General features: G+C 40.4%; 1 protein-coding gene across 3 annotated transcripts in view; it reads right to left on the reverse strand.

Moving 5' to 3' along the window:
- The window catches only part of NUFIP1 (nuclear FMR1 interacting protein 1), a 461,243-nt gene that overhangs the window by 87,386 nt on the left and 347,628 nt on the right, over window positions 1–26,229 (reverse strand). For all 3 annotated transcript variants that reach the window (XM_044071710.1, XR_006364830.1, XR_006364831.1), the window contains exon 8: window positions 2,898–3,038. In XM_044071710.1, coding sequence (XP_043927645.1) covers window positions 2,898–3,038 — 141 coding nt within the window. The remainder of the gene's footprint in view (window positions 1–2,897; window positions 3,039–26,229) is intronic.

Consider the following 26,229-nt stretch of genomic DNA (forward strand, 5'->3'; position numbering starts at 1 on the left):
CTTATTGCACGTTTTTTATTTTTCCCCTAACTGATTTGTTTTTCACTTGAATAGTACAGGTTTATAGGTCACATTAAAGGTGGGACAAGTTCTGAAATTATTTATTGTGGTCTCATTTTTTTTTATATCACAAAAACCTGGCATTTTAACAGGGGCGTGTACACTTTTTATATCCACTGTAACTGAAAACTGTACATGTAGGGATAGCCCCTATTTTGTTTATAAAAGGAGTTCCAGCATAAAGCACATGCTTGAAATTGGTAGATTGGTATCAACAACCTCTGTTGGAGGGGGGAGTGAGCATATTTAAATGTAAGGGATGTAGATCGTGTAGGTGCATCCATGAAGGTCTATATATTTTTTTAACACATCTAGAGAGGATCTTAAAGGTCTCAGGTAGGTGTGGATTGTGGTACCTTGGGCATTGCATACATTGCCCTTTGTTCATAATGTCCTGCTTTTTATATTGGAATATCAACCTGGGCTCTAAAAAAAGAGAATTTTAGAACATGAATATGCTATAAAAAAGAAAAACCCAAATAATGCCTTGTATAAGCATTCTGGTGTGTGTGTGAACTGGAAAAAGTTTAATTTTTCTATTTTGCAAGTTGTTCAAGAGGATCTAAGGGGAGGTAATTTTAGAAACCTGGTTGAACAGAGGGAAGCAGAATGGCAACTTAAGCTTGCTTCTCATCTTTCTCCTAGTCTTAATGATATGGTTAACATTAAGTGTTTTTTTAAAAAAAATAGTACTGAATTAAACTTATTAACATGTTGGTCTTTTTAAAGAAAGTTTTTTTTAAAGTGCTGTGTGATGAAAACAATTATATTTAATTGATAATTGAAATTGATTGGTTAAAATTTATTTAAAAGTGAGTGGTGATTGTTTGGCATTCAGTTTCTGATGAAGTCTGTGTGACGAATTGCGAACAATAAAGGTAAACTACGCTACAAACTTTCATTCCAGTGTTCTCCTTATGCTTTTTATTGGTGCCAATAATATAATAATTGATAATACAATTTTAAAATCCAGATTTATGTTAAGTTACACATCACTACGTAGAAGAAAATATTCAGGATTCTGGAAACTAAATCTATATGCTTTTTCCTTCCACACATGCTGATCATCAGTTCTCCTCCTACGAGTCTTAGCCGGCTTGCAAACTATCACTGACAAGGCCACAGAGTCTGCCAACAGCAAATCAAAGGGAATCATCATGTGTTGTGGCTATCTGTGGACCATCAGTCTTCCTTTGCCAACCCCCATTGCAAACCACGCCAAGTAGCAAACCAGAGGACCAGCAGCTGTGGGCCACTATCACCAGTGATCCTCTTCCTGCCACACCCCCTGTTGCTATCACTTCTGCTAGGCTGCCTAGGGCTGACCTGGAAACCTCATTTACAAGTACTGTCAGGAATGTTTCAACTAAACCCAAACATTGTCCCCAGCTGACTGACATGAGCAAATGCATTACCAAAGAGGTGAGCTATGTCCTCCCTAGAACATGCACACTGCCACATATACACAAGAAAAGAGTGATGTTACCAACTTGGAAGCCCCAAGATCACACTCCTGTTCGTCTTTTTATATATATATATATATATATATATATATATATATATATATATATATATATAAACACACTCACTGCTGCATCAGGCTCCACTACTGCCAGCTTACAGTCTTGTCCTCTGGTCCCCAGTGTGACCCACCTGTCACCAACTTCACCCAGAAGCCATCAGGAACTACACATGCTTATTTCATACAATAGCTTATTGATGGATGTTCTTTAGCACTACCCCCCATCCCCCTCATGCTGATGACACACACATGTGAAATGGTTGAGAAGGACATGAAGTGCAGCTTGAGGGTGTGCCCTTCCTGGACCAATAGAGCAGTCACATCTTTGCAACCCTTCTTGCATGTCATAGCCCAATAATCTTCCTCAAGCCACAGCCTCTACACTAGGGCTCTATGAAAAATCTGTCCAGCACATTCCCTTACCTCTTTCATAGGCAAATCAATCCTCCCCTACTTGGATCAATAAGCATCTAAGCAATTAATCAAACTCAGGCTGACCGAGTTATAGTCAGGTCGCCGGAGTTACAGTCAGGTCTTCATCACTCTAAGTTACCAGTACAGAGTCTTGGTCATTTTTAGATACCAAGCAAGCCTCTGCATGCATTGCAATATTTAGCTAAAAGGAACCACCACCCCTCCATCTAGAATGAGTGGTTTGGTATCAGCTGCTCATTTCCACACCTCCAACCCTGGTCTTCGAGCTCTGGATCCACTAACTGAACTTGGGTCATCTGGGTCACAATCAGGCTTTATCACTCTATTCCATGCAGCTATGATAAAACAGTATATTATTTAAACAATGATTTACCAAATTTCTCTTATATTACACTGACGTTTCTAAAAACTTGATCGGATCCATGCCACTCCCTGTCACTCATGCTCTTTGAAAAGATAAGAGAATTACATGAACTAGCCACAAATCAAATGTGGCAAAGGAATTACACGGCATCACATATCCAGCTTTCTTTCTTCTTCATCATAACGCAGTTATTGTATACAGCAGAGTGACAGAAGAAACACACAGTGATCTGTTTGTATAATGAGGAAGCCTAACATGGAAAATGCGAAAATGACTCAAGACTTCCAATATCTCTTCTAATATTCACTATTATGGAGCCATTTAAATTCATCCCTGTTAAGTGGTCAATAGCAGTTCAAACCAATCCGAACAGTTAATGACTCAGCAAGTTGCAGATTCACTTCTGATGTCAGGAGGATTAAAACATTGTAGATTTTGTTACCGTGTTTTCAGTATACAGGTGATAAATATATATGACAGGTTTAAGAAGCAAAAGGGAGAAGAGCTACAGCTTACCATCTGGACCCTCATCATTTTCACTGTCAGAAATACTGCCATAGCTAGTCATGAGGGCACAAAGACTTGATGTCATCTGTTTGGGTAAAATGGACAATGAGGCAGACTTGCACTTGGAAATGTCTTCTTCCTTGTCAGATTCTGTAAAGGATAAAATAAGCAGTTCATTATTTATGAGATACAAAAAAACACAAATAATGTTAATGCTAATATACCAAACATCAAAATATTAAATTTTAACCAAGTAGTCAATTTAAAAAAAGTCAATTATTAATCATGGTTAAATCCAAAATCTATAAATTTTAACAGACTTCAAAATATCACCATTAAAAAGTGAAAGCTGACGTTAATATAGTCATTGTCATTACAGGGAATTGTAGTGGTGGCATTTCTTCACTGGCAAAATGGTCCCTTTTCTGAAGAAATGCACATGACTTTCACTAGTGATATAAAGAAAATCACAGCACATATATTATGGACATGTATTTTATTCTTAGAAGCAACTTAGCAGCCCGACTCATTTTAACACAGATGAGCCTATTGGAGGTATTTATCAATACTAAGGTAAATCTCAAAAGCAGTTTGATATTTTTTAATAAAGTATCTGGGATAGCAAATCTGAATATTTGGTTATAAACTGCACTTAAATTGTGCTTTAAGATGCAGATGTAATGGAATAGCTCTATGTTGAATTTCTAAGTGCTCACAGCTCCTTGTAGTAATTTTTTTGCTCTGTACGAACATTTAAAATTCTTGACTGTATGACTTTAATGGAAAGGTAATACAAGTTTTAGTCAGGTTATTAAGGTATAACATATTTATAGATTTACACGTTTACCCCATGATTTAAAAAAAAAAAAAAAAAAAAAAAAAAAAAAAAAGAGGAAGAAGAAATGTGCATCCTTGTTTGTGTACTGAATTGCAAGACATCTACAGCAGGGATTTTGTAAAACTGAAATAATAAATAATTTTACAAGCAACATATGGGCTGTAGTTTTGATGTATTCGGATACTACTACTTACCACCAACACTTGTTTCAAATTCTTTCATACAAAGTGTGCCCAAACAGAATATGTTCCTTCTGACAGTAAGCACCTCTTTTGGGTGTGAAAAATTTACATAAATTCTGCAAACATAAAAGCTAGGACTGCTTTTCCACACAAGGATTCCCCTTATATAGACATGCACAAACACACAATTAACCATGACAAGTAAACTAAAAGATAGTTTAACTCTGATCAATTGATAACAGTGGTCAGTCATTTCTATATGCCGAATGCTTCTCCAAACTCGAGCATAACCCTTTTCTAAGTACACCTCTGACAATTAACAGTGATCAAGTGAAAGAATTTCCTACAGTAATGTACTTTAGCGAAACACACGCAAGAACACAATGACCTTAACAAGCCAGAACAGTCGGATGTGACCACACACACACTACCTAACCTTCTTCCAAAACAGCCACCATGCACCTGGATATACATCTTATGTGACCTTGAATAACTGACAAAATTCTGGTCACTGCAACTTATGGCAGCTTATTTGACAAAGACACACAGACAAGCCACATCGATAATCATCTGCCTTCACACAGAGAGTGTTTCCAACCCCCAAAATAGCACTTTTTGATTGGATACAAATCAGATGTTTGACAATGTTAAAGTGAAGGTAGTAAAGGTCACAAGAATGTATTTCAACTTGCCTCTGTCATACATGGACACAGCTTATCCAAGACAAGCTATACTGACAACTGTTTATCTTGATCAGGTAATTGAAATGTCATCTGTCTTTACACATAAGCTGCCTTCCTACCCAAAAGTTATCATGTTCTGTATACACCTCTGATGATTGACTAGGATCAAATGAAATAAATATCACAGTAATATATTTCAAGTAGTTTCCTCCACACATATACTCTGCCCCTCACTGACAAGGAAATCAATGAACATTTAACTGTTATATAAATGTTGTTCACTTTCCCTTATTATCTGCCTAGCCCAAAACAACCACAATCTAATTCTGTATAGTGCAGATATCTAAATGACATTAAGTGAAATAATATTACCACCACAGCAATGTATTTCTATTTCCCTCATATAGGCACTGCCCCTCCCCAATAATCTATATCAATAACTCTTTAATGATGGTCCAGTAATCGTCTGTTTTCACACAAACTACTGCAAGCATTATAATATAGTACTTTTTAAAGTTTTCTTTAACTCATTTATTTTGTGCATCTCCAATCATTTGGACATCAGAGTTTATAAAATGGAGACTAAGGTGAATTCATATATGTTTGACAGCAGTATGCATTCTATCAGACTAAAAAAAATAGTAAAATCATAAGCTGCCACAATTTCTAAGTTGGCTTCATATAATACCATTTTCAGTTTAGTCAAAATTTGGAAATGGATTTAAGTAAAAGTCACAAACTTTGATAGATTTCTGATTAAGTTTGTAGTGAAAGGGGTGAATAACATGCTTCATTAACTTTTACTAAAATTAAGTTATTCTTTATAAACATAAGTAAGCTGACAACTTTTATGCATCTATGTATATGACATCAATTAATGATGCAGTAAAAATTAAAGATATCAAGAATAACTCTAAGATCATGTTAGGTAACTCTGAAGTCACATATTCTGTTGGAACAGCATCAATTAGTTTCTGTGTTCTTTCTTTCTTATTAACCACCTAAAAGGATATATCCTTGTGGTTTATGCTTCTTAGGTAGACTTCTTTCTAAGTTTTCCATTTTTGTATATCCTGTTAAAACTACAGCTTAGTATATTTGTCTGTGCAGCAAAATGTTCCATATGTTACAGTGTCAATGGAGGGAAAGTTACCAGAAAATTACACAAAAGACTGCCCAAACATCTGCATGGAATTAGAAGTGTTGCAGCTTTATTAAGTTAACCTTTTCAGTGGTATAAACTCTGACAAGGAATAAGAGAGGTAGATATTTAGGCACTTCATTTGAGGCCAAAGAAAATTACTGGTAAGCCGAACTGAATGTTGCCATATTTCCAGACTTAAATAACATTTTTATTATTAAGATCCTAATGAAAATGAATAGGCTAAAACATCAATACCCCCCACACACCCACACACTAATTGCAGGTTAACTTGCTTGTACATTTAAATCAGGCAATGAATACATTTCACTAACATATGAAGAAGTCTACAAAGTGCTTACTCCTAAAAATGTGCTTAAAAAAAGTTATATGACGAGTTTATATTGTTTGTTTTACTTGCTTTCACACACACACATGTTGCCTCCCCACATCCAAATAAGAATGTTCTGAACTTTACATGGTTTCTGCTGGGGCATATTGCTGTTTGTAAACAAAACCCCTCAACACACCACCACCACCACCGGTCAATGTTAAAAGGCAAAAAAAATGCAATGTTATTGTGGGTAGCATGTGTTAACACTGTCCAAAGATTTATCTGCTGTCTTGTTAATATTTTTGTTAACAGATCTTTATGTAAAAAAAAAAAAAAAAAAAAAAAAAAAGTCAGACCCTATGGTAAGCTCGACTGAAATGAGACAGCCAGGTAAGCACTGACATCAGCTACTCTGAGCAACTGATGTTAGTCCTTACCTCACATAACAGGCCACGGACTGGTAACCATCACATTAACTGCATAAGAAGGAAGGGAGCGCGATGCCGTATTAAATGAAAGTTATACACTTCCCATAGTGATAGATCAGTGATGTTTGTTTCTGTATGGTTCATCCTGTGGATTATCCGATCCACCTCTGAACAAAGGCCGGCCATTCCAAATAGCTTCAACCTTAGAGTTCTGCCTGCAATACCCATAATTCCTTGCTCTCTCCTGTCTACCTCAGATTGAGTCTGCCCCACCTACAAATATAAAACATGCAAGATATAAACACTCCAGGACCTTAACAAAGGACACCTAGAAGGAATGGAGAACCCCTCGACAGCAAGGCACCTGCTGCCATGGTCTAAACAACCCAAAGGAGGAGAATAGGAGGAAGGGATGGTTGAATCGGACAGAAACAGACAACACAGACCTATCATTATGGTAAGTGTATAGCTTTCATATCCTATATTGTCTTTTCTGTCTGGCTTCTGCTGGACAGTCCCCAGCCAAGTATTATCCCAAGGAGGCCCTAGGAGAGAACACTCCGCAGAAGAGTGGAGCCAAACGAGGCCTAAGACCTCAACTGAACATTCAATTTGTAATGGGACACAAAAGTTTGAGTACTAGCCCAAGTGGCAGCAGCACATATATCAATAGAAGCTCTGGAGAAAAAAGCTGTAGAAGTAGCCACTGCTCTAGTGGAATGACCTTTAGGTTTTGTCGGCAAAGACTTTCCTTTCAAATTATATCTAAAAGAAATACAATCAGGCAGTCATTTGGATAGCATTGTTTTTAACACTATCCTGCTAGGAAAAGAGATAAAAAGTTGTTCTGATTTTCTGAAGGCTTTGGTTCTGTCCAGATAAAATCTCAGTTGCCTATGTACATCAAGACAATGTAGTAAATATTCTCCTTTATTACTAAACTTTAGGAAAAGGCAGGTAATTGGATGAACTGATTCACAGTAGACTCAGAAGTTACCTTAGGCAGAAAACAGGAATCAGTCCTAACTAAGGGAAATCCTGTCTCTATGGAAAATTAAATACAGAAGCACTGAGGTTAAAGCTTGCAGCTCTGACACCCATCTGGCAGACGTAACAGCCACCAGAAAAATAGACTTCCAAGACAGCAACTTTAAGGAGACAGTGACTGAAGATTCAAATGGAGGGCCTGATAAAATGTGGAGCACACAAGGAAAATCCTGAGGGGGAATGGGATCCTGAATGGGAGGTCTTATGTACCTCTCAGGAGCACTTTCGAAATCTTTAGAGCAGTTATTGGAGTATTTTCTCTGCCAACATGCAAATTGAAAAAAAGCAGTCAGTTGAACCTTAACAGTAGAATAGATCAACTCAAAATGAAAAACGTATGAAAGAAAATCCAGTACAACATCCAGATGGGCTGAAAAGGGATCAAAGCCCTTTGACGAAGCAAAAATTGCAAAATGTTTCCGTTTATTAGCATAAATCTTTTGGGCAGAATGTTTCTGAGAAGAGGATAAAATATAAACAACTCTGACAGCTTGGGATCTCTGGCCATCATGGAAATCAGAGGAATCATGCAGCCAATTTGAGAATATAAAGATTGGGCGGAGAAATTCCTACGGGGTTAGAGATGAAATCCAGCAGGGGAGTCAAGGACCCAAGAAGTGCACTGAAGGTCAGGCCACAAGAAAGGGAAGCAAACTTGCTGGAGCCAGAAAGTACAGTTTTGTACCTACCATAAATGTAGATGTTCGAGTGTTCACACTGCTGCAGTCATCACACTTGGGTTATCTGCCGTCAGGCGGTCCCGCAGTCGGCCCGAGTTCCAAAGTCTTGGTCCGGCGTCAGTTGCTGTCGCTTCTTCCCTGATGTCAGTGCAACAGGGGTATATAAAAGAGGCAGCAGACGCCATTTTCTTCAGTTTTTCTTGCCCCAGATGTCAGGTGTCCCCAAATAGGAAGGCAATACATAATCCTAAGCAAATTACAGAAGTAGAAAACAATAGCTACAGCTGTAAGCAAATGCACCATATAGAAATACATCTTACAGATTGTATAAACAGGGAGCTATAGATAAAAACCCAGGTAAGAAGAGGGGAAGGTGGGAGGGTAATCTGGACTGCAGCAGTGTGAACACTCGAACATCTACATTTATGGTAGGTACAAAACTGTACTATGTTCATCGTGTTACACTGCTGCAGTCATCACACTTGGGTTGAATCCCAAAGCTAAGGCTGGGCGGTTGGTACTAAACAGGGTTTGGAGAAGCTAGTAGGCCCTGCAAAACTGCAGTGGCAAAGCCAGCTCTGGTTTTTGAGTATAGAGGTAAGTGGTAGTGCTTGGTGAAGGTGTGCACTGAACTCCAGTTGCAGCTTCCAAAATATCCTTAGTTGGTACCCCTCTGAGGAAGGCTGCTGATGTTGCTGTAGCCCTGGTGGAATGAGGCCTAATGTTACCAGGTAGAGGTTTCCCATGGTGTGTGTAGCAGAAACTGATACAATGTCCTATCCATTTTGAAATGGTCTGTTTTGATATAGGCTTTCCTTGAGATCATGCAGCATAGGATACAAAGAGCTGATCAGATTTTCTGAAAACCTTTGTTTTATCCAAGTAGAAACGTAATTGCCTGTGAATGTCCAAAGAGTGTAGGAGCCTTTTCCCTTTACTCTGGGGGTTTGGATAAAAGGTGGGTAAATGAATGGTTTGGTTTAGAGCCACACTGGATACTACCTTTGGCATAAAGGAAGGGTTAGTTCGTAAAGAGACTCTGTCTTGATGAAAAATGATGAAAGGCTCCACTGCCATTAGGGCCTGTAGCTCTGAGACTCTTCGTGCTGAGGTTATTGCTAGCAGCAGGGCAGTTTTCCATGATAAAAATTGTAAATCAGCTGAAAAGGCTGGCTCAAAGGGCAGTAGTGTAAGTTTCTCCAAAATAAAATTGAGGTCCCAAGTTGGTGTTGGTGCTCTTCGGGGTGGTCTTATGTTCTTAGCCCCTCTGAGGTACTGTCTTAATAATGGATGTGAAAAAATAGGAGGATTCGTGTTGTAATGAGCTGAAATAGCTGAAGCGTGGATCTTTATAGATGAAAAGGAAAGGCCTTTGTGCAACATCTCAGTTAAATATTGCAGAATCTGAGGAATATTTGGGACAAGAGGATTTTGGCCTTTAGCCTAGTTCCAGGTGCAGAATATTTTCCATTTGTCTGAGTAGGTTTTCCTGGTGCTGGGTCTCCTGGCCTCCAGAATGACATCCATAACAGCTGTAGAGAGAAGTGTTGACTGGTTGTTTAGATAATCTGCCATGCAGCCAGATTTAAAGTCTTGAGCTGGCTGTGTATAATCTGATTGTTTTGATGAGTCAGCAGGTGAGGAATGTGAGGTAAAATCCATGGTGGGCCTTGAGCCATGTACCTTAATATTGGCCACCAGTGTTGGCGTGGCCAGTCTGGAGCAATGAGTATCATTTGTGGCCTCTCTAATGTGGCTTTTAGCAGCACATTTGCCAGAAGAGCCAGTGGAGGAAAGGCATACACTGTTAGTGTTTTCCAACTGAATGAAAGGGCGTCCACTTTCCAAGCTAGTGTGTGGTATGTCCTTGTGCAAAACTTTCGCAGTTGGTAGTTTTGGGGGGAGGCAAATAGATCTATGTCTGGGCTCCCCCATTTTTGAGTTATCATTGTGAATGCTTGTGGGTCTAGTTTCCACTCGTGAGGATCCATGATATTTCTGCTTACTTTGTCTGCCAATGTATTTTTCTTTCCTGGCAGGAATTGTGCTTGTAGTTGAACTAGGTAGGTCAGTGCTGTGTTCCACAAGGTCATTGCTTGCCTGCATAGGGGGTAGGAATGTGTGCCCCCTTGTTTGTTTATGTACATCACTGTGGTGTTGTCAGTCTTTATTAGAAGTTGTCCTGAATGTAGGAAGTTCTTGAAAGCTTTTAGGGCATTTTGTACAGCTAGCATCTCTTTTTGATTGATGTGGAGATGCATTTGATCTGCAGACCATTTGCCCTGAATACACTGTCCTGCCATGTGTGCTCCCCAGGCGTAATCCGATGCATCTGTTGTCATTGTTTGCCTGGCTGTGGGCAAGGTGAAAGGCTGACCCTTGTTGAGGTGACATGCCTAAGCCCACCATAGAAACTCCTGTTGAAGGCAGGGAATTAGTGGTATTATTGTTTCCAAGCTGTGGCTGCGTCGAGTCCATACACTTTTCAGGTACCATTGTAATTTTCTCATATGCAGTTTGGCATATGGTATTATTAGTAGTATGCAAGACGCCAAGAATCCCAAGGCCTGCAGAATTTTTCTTGCAGGGAGTTGGGTCTTTGTTGCCATCATTTTGAAGTATTGAGTCAGTTGTCCTTGTTTGTCTGGAGTGAGATAAGCCATCTGGGCCGTTGTATTTAAGCTGGCACCCAGGAATATTATGTCTTGTGAGGGCACTAGTTTTGACTTCTTTTCGTTTACTGTGTACCCTAGGCAACTTAGTAGTTTTTTTTTTACAAACGCCAGATGTTTTAAAAGAATGTCCTTGCTGTCTGCTTGAATAAGGCAGTCGTCTAGGTATGGATATATTTGGATTCCTCTTTGTCTGCAGTATGCAATTACTGGTGCCAGGCATTTTGCGAAGACCCTGGGTGCAGTAGATAAGCCAAAGGGCAGTGCAGAGAATTGGTAATGAGTTGTACCTGCTATAAATCGGAGGTATCTTCTGCAATTTTGTCCGATAGGGACATGCAGGTATGCCTCCTTGAGGTCCAACGTTACTAGCCAAGCCTTCTTGCCCAGCATGGGAAGAAGTTGCTGTAGTGTGAGCATCCTGAATTTGGGTACTTCCAGGTATGTGTTTAGAACTGAAAGGTCCAGAATGGGTCTCCAGGCTTTGTCCTTTCGGGGAACCAGAAAGAGTCTTGAGTAAAATCCTTGTCCTTGCTCCTGTGTAGAAACCTGTTGAATGGCTCTCATGTCCATGAGTGCTGTAATTTGTCTTTGAGCCTCTGCCCGTTGATTTGATGGCAGGTTTGGCATTCCTTTTATCCTTGGTAAAGTGTGAAAGTGGAACCTGTATCCTTGAGTTACAATATTTAGAACCCATTTGTCTTTTGTGATAATGTGCCAATTGTCTGCAAAAAGTGCAAGTTTTCCTCCCATGGGAGCTGCCAAAAGTGATTTGCTTGGCAGTCTGAGGGGTAAGTCATTGTGATTGTCTTCTGATAGTTTGAGACCTGTCATCTCCTCCTTTCTGGGTTGTGGCACCCCATTGTCGTGGCTTGTAAGAGCCTTGTGGCTGACCTCTGCCCCTTGGGCGTCTGTATTTGCCCATCTGTGGTCTGTCAGAAGTAGGAAAGGACCAGTTTTTGGTTGGCCAATTTCTGCTGAAACGAGGGGGTTGAACCTGTAAAAAATCCTTGACCGTCTGCATAAATTTTGCCTTATCCTCCTTTTTCTTTAAAACCTCTTCTGCTTTCACACCAAATAAAACATCCTGCTGTAAGGGTGCATCCAATAACTTTGCTTTAACATGATCAGGTAAAGTTTGTTCTTTTAACCAAGCATGCCTACGAATGACAGACCCTGTTACAGCTGCTCTGCAAGAGGCTTCCAATGAATCAAATCCATATTGCAAAGTACGTTTTCCCACTTGTTCTGCTACGTGCAACAAATCTTGCATTTCCTTGTAATCAGGCTGCTCTGTATGTGTACTCATTTTTTGTTTTAATTGAGACATCAAATATTGTTGATATTTCAGCATGTGAAACTGGCAATTTAAGGCCCTCATAGCTAGAGTAGCTGAGGTATATACTTTCTTTCCCCATCTGTCTAGTGCTCTAGAATCCCTTTCAGACGGTACAGGATTTTTAGAAATAGAGGCCTTAACCCCTTTGGGACCCTGGTAAATGGTTTCTGGGTCAGCAGCAGGGCTTTTATATAGGAATTTATGTGAATCAGAGACTCTGTAGTATCTATCTGGTTTGGCTGGTGCAGGAGGTAATGAATCTGGGTTAAGGCTAGATTCTGAATAAACATCATCCACAATGTCTAACACAGGTGGAATAGCAAGGGGTCTGTGTTGGGGTAGTAAGAGGAACTCTCGGAGCCTTTTCTTACAATCAGAGTAATCCTGACCTTCCCAGTGGAAATGTTCCCTCATGGTATGTAAAGTTTCCCCAAAAGAGTAGTCTTCTGGGGGAGATGCTGAAGGAATAGACTCTTCAGCATCAGAGTCTTCATAAGGGGGGGGGGGGAGAGTACTCCTGTTCCTCAGAAGAATCTAAGGTAATGGAAACCTGGTCAGAGGAAGTGTAGTCCTCCTCCTGTCTAGGACTTTTGTCAGGTGGGGGATGGGAACCCCTGATTAGGGTAATTAAGTCTTCGGCCATCTTAAGCATCTGTTTCTTAGGCATGGGGCCTTGCACTGGAGACTGCTGTACAGGCTTCCTTACTTTTAATGGAGTTTTCAATTTTGCAAAGGACTTAATAGTAAGTGTAGTCGGTCTGAAGACACTTTCAGCAACTGACGGCCTTTCAACTGCACCAGAATCCCCTTCAGCCATGGAGTGGGAAGGGCCTAATGATAAAGGCTCTGGAGGCCCTGCAATCTCCGCTTGGGAGCCGGATGCAGGCTGGGGTTCTAAATCAGCAGTCGTCCGGGGCTGTGTAGGCACCCCACTGAAAACCGGAGAACCGGCAACTGGCCTAGCAGAGGCCTCGGTGTCTGGTTTGGGTCTCGGCTGCCTGTCATTATCTTTGCGCTTTTTATTCATCCCGGTCGTCGGTTGCTCCGACGGCATGGTATAATTAAATTTTCTACCAAAATAATGTCGGGCGAAATCAAACCGACGTTTAATAGTTCGTTTGGTAAACCTAGCACAAAACCGACAAACTGTGACGTCGTGGTCTGGGCCTAGGCAAGGGATACAATAAGAATGAAAGTCCTTATGAGGTGTTTGCTTCCCACAAAAAATGCAATTAACAACTTTTTCTGACATCGGACTGAGGCAAGAAAAGGTTCCCCAATGGGGTACTTAGCTTTATTGAAGACTTTGGTCTGAAATTCGATTTGAAAATCTCAGGAGTCGGCCGACCAGCACTTGCGAAGTGCTTCTGCTTCGGGCACCACGCGGCAAGAAAAACTGAAGAAAATGGCGTTGGCTGCCTCTTTTATACCCCCTGTCACACTGACGTCAGGGAAGAAGCGACAGCAACTGACGCCGAACCAAGACTTTGGAACTCGGGCCGACTGCGGGATCGCCTGACGGCAGATAACCGAAGTGTGATGACTGCAGCAGTGTAACACGATGAACATCACTCCAATAAGAATCACAGTTGTTCAGCAATGGGCAGCTTTCTGAAGAAATTTTATTATTATGAGGGGAGTAGGCAGATAAGTATACAGGAGATCTAGGGGCCCAAGCACACAGAAGAATGTCCCTCGGTGACTCTCGCTCATTCATCTCTAATACATAAAACAAGAAGGCTTGGGGTTTCATTCATATGCTTTAATACATACAGACACATCAGGATGGATAGCAGCATCTTTAAATATGAGCAAACTAGTTAAACAGATCTTGCATACATACGTGCTTACATCTCACCAGCTAACTACAAAATGGCAGTCAGGCTTACGCATGCTCAGTATTTATAAACTTGTGCAAGCCCTTCGATAGCTTCTTAAAGGTACATACACACACATTGATCTACATCCTCCCTTTTAAAAAGATTGCCCTTCATGCAAAACAATGTTAGAGAGAGACAAAAATAAATTCACCAGCGTGTGTACGTAGTCCATATAAAAAACAGGAGTCAGATTAGCACTTTCATTCCTTTACTGTTGGAACTTCTTCAGAAACATTTAATTTAAAAATCAGACCAATTAAATACTGTTAAACTGATGACATCACACTACCATTAAGACTTTGAACAAATATTTAAAGCAATAACAACATAAAAAATAAGAACTTATTTGAAAAATATAATACACCACTATACAAAATTGAAAGTACCATGTTTCTACATTACATGTTAAAAATAATATGTTATATATAAGTATTTTAGTAAACTTTTAATAAAAATGGTTTCGTTCAAACCTGGACTGACATCAGCCCTAAGAAGGACCTTCCATTTCAATTCCAACAGTTCCAAAAAATTATTACTTGAATCAACAAGCCTACTGGTATCCATCTGTTGCAAAACTAAAAAATAAAACTTATGAAAACATTCACAGCTTAAACTGTGTTTTGCCAAAGCATTGTTTGAATCCTTATTTTTAATGGCTCTAAGATGTTCTCTTATTCGATCTTTAAGGGCCCTGGTGAAATTATAACACGACCCACAAATAGCCAAAACCCATTACCTCTCATAATGGATTGAGCGGTTTACTGGTCTTATCGTAGTAGGACATCTGGGATAGGGGCTTCTTTAACAGATTGGCTTTTACTGATCTGTTGTTCTTGACACATGCAACCAGAATTGACTACTGATTGGTAATGTGGTTCTTGTTTGTCTCGACAGAAGTCTCTGAGCAGGTGACCCAAGATGTTTATCATGTGGAACATTTCTGAGATTCAAGAGATTCGGATAAACATCACTATTGTTTTGTTTTGACTTCTCAAATACCTGTTTTGCATTTTGCACTTTGCACTGAGCGTTCTGCCAAACCATTTGACTGCAGGTAGTCTGGACTACTTGTGACATGAGTAAAGTCCCATTCTTCAGCAAATCTTTTGAACTGTTGGCCTGTAAACTGCATGTCACTGTCAAAAATAACTTTGTGCAGATTTCCATGAACAGCAAAATGATGCTTCATCTTAGTAATGAGTGTACTGGATGCTAGTTTGGGAAGTAGGTCAATCTCGAACCGATTGGAGTAAGTGTCTGCTAACATCAACTAATGCTGACCATTCCACTCGAAAATATCTGTGGCTAATGTCGACCAAGGTAGTTCTGGAATCTGGTTAAGCTGAAGTGGTTCTGTTGATGAAGCTTAGTACTATTACATATTGAACAAGATTAAGGTGCTCTCTCAATGTTTTGGGAGATAGATGGACAAAATACTAGCTCTCTTGCCCTTCTGTTGGTAGATTCGTTACCTGGGCGATTACGATGCAAGATAGTAATGTACTCTGGTTGCATGTACTTTGGAACAATTGCTTTCTGACCTTTCATTATGATACCTTTGTCAGACAAAATCTCATCTCTGTATGGAAAATAAGGTTGCACTTCTTGAGGTAAACTAGATTGCTTTGACGGCCATCTTTGACTGATAAAAGTGGTTGAGCCTCTGAAAAAATGGATCTGTGGCTGTGTGATGTGTGATCTCTCAGCTCATCAAGACGTGTGGAAGAAAAACTTCTCACCTCCATCACTTCAAAAATCAAGGTTCTCATTCTCATACTGTTCTGTGGTGTTTCTGGGTGATCTGGATAATGTATCAGCAAGATAAAGAAGTTTGCCTTTCTTGTAGACAAGATTGAAATTGTACTTTTGCAATCTCAGCATCATACATTGCGGTCTGACTGGAGCCGAATGGATTGGCTTTCTCAAGATAGTGAGTAATGGTTGGTAGTCTGTTTCGATCTGGATAGGTCTACCATAAACATAATCATGGAGCTTCGAACATGCAAACACAATTGCCAAAAGCTCTTTCTCGATTTGGGCGTACTGCATCTCTGTTTGGGTAAGGGTTCTCAATGCATAGACAACAGGCTGATTCTCTTGTAGAATAACTGCACCAAGACCAAATTTCGAAGCATAACAGGAGTGTGTTACTGGCTTGCAAACATCATAGCATCTGAGAGTTGGCGGAGTCACAATTCTCTGTTTCAGGCAATCAACTGCTCTTTGGTGTTGCTTTAACCAAGACCAGGATACATCTTTACATGTCAGCTCTCAAAGTGGTGCTGACAGTTGGTTCAAGTCTGGAATGAACTTGCCTAGGTAGTAAACCATGCCAAGAAAACATTGCAGGGCTTGAACATTGTCTAGAGCTGGCATCTCAAGAATAGCCGTTTGTTTTGAAAGGTCTGGTCGTAAGCCTGTACTCACAAATAAATGATCTACATAAGTAACTTCTTGTAGCCTGACTTTGCATTTGTGTAGACTGAGCACAGGATTCACTTGACGTACCCTTTCCAGAACCTTTCTGAGGTTTCTATCATGTTCTGCTTCAGGTCCTCCTTCTAGTATGTTGTCTCATATGATAGCACAAGGATATCCAGAAAAAATGTGCTCCATTGCACGCAGAAAGACTTCACTTGCAGAATTTATTCCAAATGGCATTCTCAAAAATCTGAACCTGTCAAACAGAGTACTAAAAGTAGTGAGCAATGACTATTTCTTGTCAAGCTGAATTTGCCAACATGAACTCTATGCATCTAAGACAGAAAAAATAGTGGCATTTGGCATCAAGGCTGCGACATGTTCCACTATGCGCATTGGATGATGAAGTCATTTTAGTGCTTTGTTCAAATCTTGTGAGTCAATACATATTCTGATGTCATTTGAGCTTTTCTTGTGAGCTACCACCATGGAAGATACCCTTTCAGTTGGCGTTTCAACTGGACAAATCACACCTTGTCACACCATTTTATCTAACTCGACTTTGACTCTGTCCTGCATGGCTACTGGAACTTTACGTGCTGGCCTGATAACTGGACTGACCTCTGTGTCTAACTTCATTGAGTACACAACTGGAAGTTTGCCTAGTTTATCTTGGAACAGATCAGCAGAGGTAGAAAAAAATGTGCTGGTCAAATTACAGTAGTAGTCTTTGAAGCTAACATTTTGGACTTCCTTATTAAATGAAAGCAGCCCCATTTTCAAACAGTCTCTGAGCCTTACTACTGACTGGATGTGCCACTTGACCACATAAAATAAGTCATAGCTTCTTCCTGCAGAGTAACATGAAAACACTAAGCCTTCGGTCTGAATTTCTTCACCTCCATAAGCAACAAGTTTTGCACACCTTGCCACATCAAGCCTTTCAACTTTACATACTCTTGCCAATGGTTCTGCAGACATAACACTGCACTTGGAACCTGCATCAGCTTTGAGCTCTACGGGTTTGCTATTTATCTGAACAGTATAAAATACTTAATTCTTTGCCCTAAAATCTACTGCGTTGACTGTTTCATGAAGCACTGACACACCATCAACATACAGAGTAGAATTGCCACAGTCTAACTCAGTGATTGCAAAACTATGACACGCATGTCAAAGGTGACAAGCCATAACATTCTGGGTGACACGCCAGCATTCACCAACACCTGACTTGCCAAAGAAACTGTTTTTGCATTCATTACTCGTGTGAAGTGCATTGAATTATTTTGTGCCAGGAGCCAGTTCAACAACACTGCTGCAAAGGTAAGGAAATTATTAACCTCAAAGACTATTTTGGTATGCTGCCTCGACAGAGTCTGCAAAGGGCAGTGTTGACATGTTTTCTCTTCATGGTTACACTTCTGCAAAGGGCAAGTAGTCTGCATTTCTAGGAGTTTGCTGTTTTACATTCCTCTCAACTGTCCCTCTTAATCCCTCCCAAAAGTGGCAACTTTTTATACTTAATAATGACAATAATTAGGCTTATTAACTTATTTTATTTCAGAAAATGTATATTAATTCACATTCATTTTTGTCAGTTTCTCAAATTAATAGTACTAGCAGTTTAAAAATGTTCATGTCTCATGTCTAGATTTGTCCTGCTTTTGTCGAGATTTATTACTGAAGTATTGAAAACTATGGCGTTTTGTTTATTTTTATTTATTTATTTATTTTAAATTCTATTTAATTTTTGTTGGGGGGGGGGGGGGTGACACACCAGCAGAGTCAAGTTAGGCATTTTCTGAATTTTTGACACACCAAACTCAAAAGGTTTGCCATTACTGATCTAACTAATCAACTCGTTTCTTAAAATGTTCCCTTTTAATAAAAGAATGTGGGCCTTTTGATTTACAAAACCTTTTGAAAAGATTTCATTTGTTGCATCTGTGGCATGGTGACCAAAAGCTAAACATTTCTCCCTTTTAAATTCATGGCTTCCACCACAATTATGACAGCTGGCAATGAAACTAGGTTGGGGCCCATACTTTGAGTTTGCTGACTCACTCTTACGCTTCACTGAGACTGTGCGAAGTCTGGAATTTGCAAGAAAGTTTTGGGGTTTACCAGTGAGTGCTGCAGGGGTTACAGCTGCCATTTGCTTGGGCCTGTTTTTTTAATAACATGCTGCATACCATCAACATAAGCTTTATTACTTTGTCTTCTGGAGCTATTCTCATTTGTAAGCACATTTGTGTGCTTTTCTGTGAAATATAAATCTGACAAATCTTAATGGCCTTATTCAGAGTTAAATCACTGTCACGAAGCAAAATTATTCTCACAGCATCATCTTTTTATACCATACACAAGTCTGTCCTTTATCAATTCATCCCTTAAGTCACCAGATCTGTATGTTTTAGCTTTATTTCTCAGGTCAGTTATACATGCTGCAAAAGTTTCAATAGGCTTTTAATCCCTTGTATAAAATAAGGGCCTTTCCATTGTAACATTTGTCTAGGTAGGGGTTACACATTTCTCTAAATGTACATTTTAAGCACTCTGGGTCCTCCCTTGACTCGGCCAGTACAAACATATGACTGTTTCCCCCCCTCCAGTATAGATAGCAGGTGCATACACAAATGAGTGTTCCCTTTCTATGGTTTCTTCTTCTTCTTTTGGCTTTTTCCCAGTTAGGGCTCGCCACAGCGGATCACCTGTCCGCTCATGACTGGCAGTGGAGTTTTACGGTGTTGAGTTGCCAGCCCGGTACCCAACCTTCCACAGAAGACACACACACGCAGGCACTCACACCTAGGGCCAATTTAGAGAGTCCAATCCACCTACAGCATGTGTTTGGGATGTGGGAGGAAACTGGAGCACCCGGAGGACACCCACGCCACCACAGGGAGAACATGCAGACTCTGCACAGAAGGCACCCCAGCTGAGGATCGAACCGGAGAATCTCTTGTTGTGAGGCAGCAACGCTAACCGCTGCACCACCGAAGCCGCCCACATCTATGGCTTCTGACCCAGCTAAATTAGGTAGAATAAATGCATTTGTATGGTCATCTTTATCAGAAAATCCAGTCTATATGAAAATGTACTCTTGTTCAAACATTCTCCAGTTCTCAGCAATATTACTGTCAAACACAAGTGCATTGGGCAAAGTATACACAAACACACTGAAAATATGGCCCTTGTAATTATGTAGGAACAAACTGTTCTGTGAGCTTGTAACAACATTCAAATGCACAACAAACGCTTTGAAATACTTTACAAAATATGTTATATAATGGCTGTATTCTGCGAAATAGCTTTACTGTAACCACTGCACAAACATGCAAACACTTTATAGACTTCTGATAACTCAGATATACTTGTTTAATACAAAAAAATACACGTTTTGCGAAAAAATGGTCATTGTTTTATTTTATTTGTTTTATGCAATTCTGACTATTTCAAACATTTTTTGCAGTAATTTGAATATTTTTATCAATATCAGACATATCGGTTTATGCAAAAATGATTTAGAACATTCTGTATGCCCCATTTCATATTATGTGAAAAGAAATAGTGCCGAGCAAGTTTTAATACCTGAAATTCGTTTCTGACCTGTTTTGAGAAGTATGCACATTTGGGATGATCTACTTGTCTATATTCCACCAGCATCTAAACAAGTGCCTTAAATCATTTTGGCCAAGCCATTTCTGACTCCATGTCTCTTCTGACTTCATGTCATTTTAGACATGCCGGTTCTGACACCATGTCTTTTAGAGATGCTGCTTCTGACACCATGTCACTCGTTCATCTTTAATACATAAAACAAAGCAGCTTAAGAGTTTTGTTCAGATGCTTTAATACATACAAACAGATCAGGATGGACAGCAGCATCTTTACATATGAATAAACTAGTTAAACAGAGCTTACATACATACATGCGTACATCTCAACAGCTAACTACAAAATGGAATGTCTGTCATAACGAAAACGTACAATTCATGGGATGGGTTATGTAAGAAGAATTTGCCAGCGTACACTGCAGTGTCCTCATATGATACCTTGCCAGAGGCACCAGGCAAATCAATGCCACTATGTGACCCAACAGCCTCAGGACCATGGAGGCTGGAGGTTTGTGGAAGCAAATAAGATAAGTCACTCCTGTATGAAGGGAGTTCACCCTGTGTGCTGAAGTCTTGTGTCTGAGACACTGCATCTAAATGGCATCCTATGAACTTCGACACTTGAACTAGTTGTAGACTGAATTTCACATAGTTTTCTGTGATTCCTGAGAGGCAGGCATATTTCATAGCTTCATAGACTGTTACTAGGCTAATAAACTGGGAGGGCCTTTCTAAGTCTAGCCAAGTTTTCCTGAAAGAATAATGATCTCCTGTCACCAAACAGGACATTGAGGGCTAGGCATTTATAAACTACCTCTGTCTATAACGGACAATGGCTGCCAGGCCCAGTGTAAATTTCCTATTCCCCATCCATTGGTCTAGGCTGCACTTAAACTGGGTAATAGACAGATTCAGCTTCACATAAATGGGAAGCGAAGAATCAAACCCAGGACCACAGGAAGCAACTTGTTAACAGATCATAGTCTTAATCCTCTGTGCTAATCAGGTCCCCTGAATAGTCTTCTCTTCAAAACACACCCCCCATTCCAGAAGGTGGAGTAAGGAGTCCTGAGCATTGAATAATGACATACTCATTGAGGTGCTGAGGAGCCTGTCATCCAGATACAGAAAGACCTCAACCCCCCCCTGCAGCCCTAACCAAGCTGCTAGGACTGTCAAACACTTCGTAAACACACGGGGGCAGTGGTGACACCAAAGGTCAGCACTCTGAATTGAAAATGAGTGGCTCCTAGTTGAAAGTGCAGATATCTCCTGAACCAACTTGTGATCTTTACATGATGCTAGGTGTCCTGGAGATTAATTAGGCACATTCAGTCACCATTTCTCAACATATGCAGAATGGACTGCACTGGTCTGCTTCAAATAATGGTTTAATTTGCTTAGATCTAAAATTGGTTGAAGGCCCTTGTTATTATTTGGCAATTAAAAAATCTGGAATAGAATCTTGATCCTCACTGGTCTCGTGGGAACCTCTTGAATGACTTGATTTGTCAGCAGTTTTTGAATTTTGACTGCTGCATCTCTTTTCTGATATGGTACGCCTGGACGAGACTTGTTATTTTCTCTCAGCGGAAATAAAACTGGAACTGTATAGCCTCTGGATATGACTCTCAACACTCTTGTGTCTGAAGTGATGGCCCAAACTTTTGGCTGGAGAACCAAACCTCTGACTGACTCCAGACTGCATACCTCTCAACCTCTTTAAGCAAGAAATCTGGGCAAAGCCTAAAATAATGGGGAAACAATGTCCCCAAAATAGGGATAGATTTTAAAAACTGCTCTTACAAACTTAGAAAGTTGCTAGAATAAAAGGATGCGTGTTAGCATGCATTTTCTGAAACTTATGAAATCAAACTGAAATGCATGTCATTGTTTGACTTCAATCCTTAGTGATTTGCCAGAAAAACACAACTTTTAAGAGAAACAGGCTAAAAATATGAAGCTAAAATCTGAACATTCTCCAAAAAATACGTACAGTTGAAAGGTATCCAGAGCAGGGCAGTCAGGCAACCCTTCAGGTACACTGAAAAAGCTTCCCAGAAAAAACTCCATGGAAGCACTGGCTCTGTGGACCACCTATGCCACACAGGCAGCATCCATTCTGCCTGCCTCCAGCAGCAAGGAACATCCTCACAAGAGGCATCCTGAAAAGACTGCTGCACTTTCCAGAAAAAGACACACTTGCCCCCCCCCCCTTCTGGTTCATAAAGGACGACTGTTGAGGGGTGGCAAAGTGCACTCTGGTGTGTGAGAGAGAGAAAGAGTCTTCCCATCCTATTAATTTCCCCAAAGCAGCCAAGCTAGGGGACCCAATCTGTGTGGCAGTAAGACAACTAGATCTGCAAGCCCTGAAGCCAAAGGATATGTGGGAGGAAAAGTATGTGATGGAGCTGACCCCTCGGGTACTGGAATCAAGAAGGTGGGGATCAGTCCGAGCTGAATCTGGGCTTGCAAGAAGGACCACATCAGCTGCTCCAAATCTGTGGGTATAATACACCCAACCAACTGGGCAGACCGAGCTGATGATACTAGTGATAAGGACTTTTAAAGCCCACTGGACAGCATTTGGGTCCAATGATCAAATCCAAACTAAAAAAGCACTGGATCTGAGGTGGACAGGGAGGGGACTCTGGTGAAATATTCCTAGAAGTTACAGAAGAATGGGGAATGGACCCTACATAAACTATCTCCCTTAATCAAGAGGGGTCTAGGAGCACAAAGCAGGGGAGACAGATTTCCTGGAAGTCAGCACCATGGGAGACTAGCTCTGAGTAAAAGGAACTGACCCTGGTGCTGAAATTGCAGTAAGAGATGAAGATTAGTAGATCTTCAGATCCGGCTGATTAGAATGAAAGGGAGATGCTCATTTACAGCTCCATCATCCTTATCCTGCACCTTGTGGTCCTTGGAAAGTACAGTTGTGTAAAATCTTACCATAACAGTAGATGTCATCCTTTTCATGGTAGCCGTATTCTTTACAATAGGGATCCCCTACCAAAGGCATCTGAATGTCTGGCCAAAATACCAAAGCCTTTAGGTTGTAATGGGTATGCCATATGTCACATGTATGCTCCCTGCACATGGCATAGGGCATAAAGGTGACATCTGGATGTACCATCCTTAGAATTGAAACAACTCAGTAGGAATGGCAGTCCAAGGATATAAGCAGGTAACAAACACATCCAGAAGGAAAAGAACTGGGGGGATGAGGGAGGGAGCAAATACTGCAATAGTGAAGAGAAGGATATCTACTGTTATAAGATTTTACACAACTGTACTATGTCTTTCCACATCACTGTTGCAGTATTCTTTACAATAGGGAGAATGGAATAGCTCAGGAAGATGACTGGGAGGAGGAAGGGCCAGCAGAGTGCTCTAGGAAGCCATGGAGAATGGCATTGGCCCCAAAAATCACATCCATCTTATAGTGTGTGGTAACGGTATGCACAGAAGTCCAGGTAGCTGCCTCAAAAATAGAATTAGTATCCAAAATCTTGAAAAAAAGCACCAGAAGAAGACACCGTTCTAGTAGGATGAGCCTTAGAAGTAGGAATGCTCTTTCCATGAAAAGAATAGCAAAAAGAAATGGCTTTAGATATCCAAGAAGAAATGGTTTGTTTGGAAAAAGCCAATCCTAAAGACCCAGGATGAAAAGAAACAAAAAGTTGTTCAGATTTATGAAATGCTTTAGTCTTATCCAAATAATATCAGAGTTATCTAAGCAAATCCAACGTGTGAAAAACCTTCTCACTAGCAGACTGCTGAGAAGGGGAAAAAAGTGGGCAAATTAATAAACTAATTAAGAGACAACTCATTAACCATCTTGGGCATAAATGAAAGTATGAAGGGACACCCTATCCTTATGGAAAACTAAAGAAGGACTTGCAGCTCAGACAGCCATCTGGCAGAAGTAAGGGCTCAAAGAAAAATAGTCTTCAAAGAACAATGCTGTAAGGAAGCTGAAGCAGCAGACTCAAAAGGAGCCTGAGTCAGTTTTTCTAAAACCAGGACGGAGGGACAGGCTTCCTGGAAGGCTTAATGTGAAGGATGCTTTTAAGAACTGTTTGGCCTTAAATCTAAAGGCTGAAGGGGAAGTCAAAGGCAGACAAATAAGTGCTCAGACTGATGATCGAAGACAGCATTCAGACTGGCAGCAAAGTTGTTCTGAGGATAGTACGTCCAGACGTCAGCTTTATGCCCTATGCCATCCATGAGGAGCATATATGTGTGATATACGACGTATCCATTACAATCTAAAGGCTTTGGTATACTGGACGGACATGCGGCTGTTCTTGGCAGGGGATTCCTATTGTGAAGAATACTGCAACAGTGATACGGAAGGGCACCTCTCCTTACTCTGACCCCACTCACCCTAGTCAGGCTTCTTCAAAAGAGCAGAACTGGAAGCCCCCGGATCTCCAGAGGGCAACAAGCCCTTTAAAACCAACTTGACCCAGCATGCATTCAGAGCCCAGGTACCAAAGCCAGCACAAATAGAGCACTTGGCCTCCAATTGCAAGGGGCCAACAATACATTATCTGTGCAGACCTTGCAATGGCATTCTGTAGCAGCACAACACACTTTTTTTTAATACCTTCTCCTTATAGGTTCATATGTGTTTACTAGGCTAATGACCACAATGGCCTTTTTTAGCCTAGCCATACAGCCCAAATCTCTGACAAGTTCTGATACCCTTGATAAGTGTAAGCAGGGGCTTGGGAGATGAAATATTTACAAGCAGAGGCCTTGGAGAAGAACTATTTATAGGTTGCCTATGTCCATTAGAGACAAAGGTGCCAAACCAGGGATGAATTTCCTGTTCCCCATCCAACTGTCCAAGTTGTACTTGAATTGGGTTATGGTGGAAGTCTGCTTCACATGAATGGGGAACTTGTTCCAGAGGCAGGTAGTCTCTGGGATACATACAGGGTTCTACTTGTATCACAAGCAAGGTTTAAATCTTCAGAATGGGTAATTTTGGTGCTGTTTGTTTTGTGGATATGCAGGAGGTCCATCAGAGTGGGGTCTGATAATGCCATGTATGCCAGGCACAGGAGACAGAATACAATGACAGGGCCTTGAAGGCAGTCTGCATAAGACATGTTACTTGTGCCCTGTATTCTTTTAGTGAGGAACCTCTGTGGACGTTTCAATTGTCGAATATGCCCGGTTAGATACATACCAAAGGGGGAATGATGAATGAGAAACACACCACCTAAAAGCAGAAATAAAGGCACACTACAAACCAAGACAAAAACAGGTTTTTTTTAAATAGATTAAGAAAAACGGAGGAATGCTACAGACCTGGAAACACCACCACACAAGAACACCACCTACAGAATAAACCTAACCATAACCAAGCTACCCCAAAAAGGTAAAGGAAGGAAAAACAATCAGAATAAGCAGAAATTACAAAAATATTAAAAGGACGTAGGTGATCCCATGATGGAGCTTGCAGTCCCTGGAGGCAGCAAATGAGATCTGAGATATGTAGCAGAGTACACAGGATTATGGGTACAGGAGGCAAAACCTCAAGGTTGAAATCTTTTGGAATGGCCAGTCTCAGAACTGATAACGCACAGGTTGAAGCCGGATGAAAAAAGACAACTTCGGATCAGTATGATACCTCACATCTGGGCTGTATTTTCCATTAAAAAGTGTATTAGCTTCATTAGTACATTAGGGATAATTATTCTGTAGAGTGACTTTTTAAACACCTTTATTAAATTATCACTTAAGACACAGGCAAACATACATTAATAAAAAGGGAAACGAACCATATTAACATTTTGTATTTACATACATTACTCATCACAGCTTTTCTTTCTTAGGATTATCATTAGTCCAAAATTACACAAACTGCTCAACTCTTGCATTCTCTTAAACCTCACTCCTCCTCCTCCTCCTGCTAGTTATTCTGCATGCACTGCTTCCACAATTTCCATTTATTTCTATGTAAATGGAGCCTTCCCTTTTCTAAAGACTAATCTTCCAATTCTTTCATCTCTCTTATAATATTCAATACTTCAAATACAGATGGTTTAGACTTGAATTTCTA

The sequence above is a fragment of the Protopterus annectens genome, chromosome 5.part0 (genome assembly GCF_019279795.1).
Source record: "Protopterus annectens isolate FY-2018-M chromosome 5.part0, PAN1.0, whole genome shotgun sequence".
Taxonomy (NCBI): Eukaryota; Metazoa; Chordata; order Ceratodontiformes; family Protopteridae; genus Protopterus; species Protopterus annectens.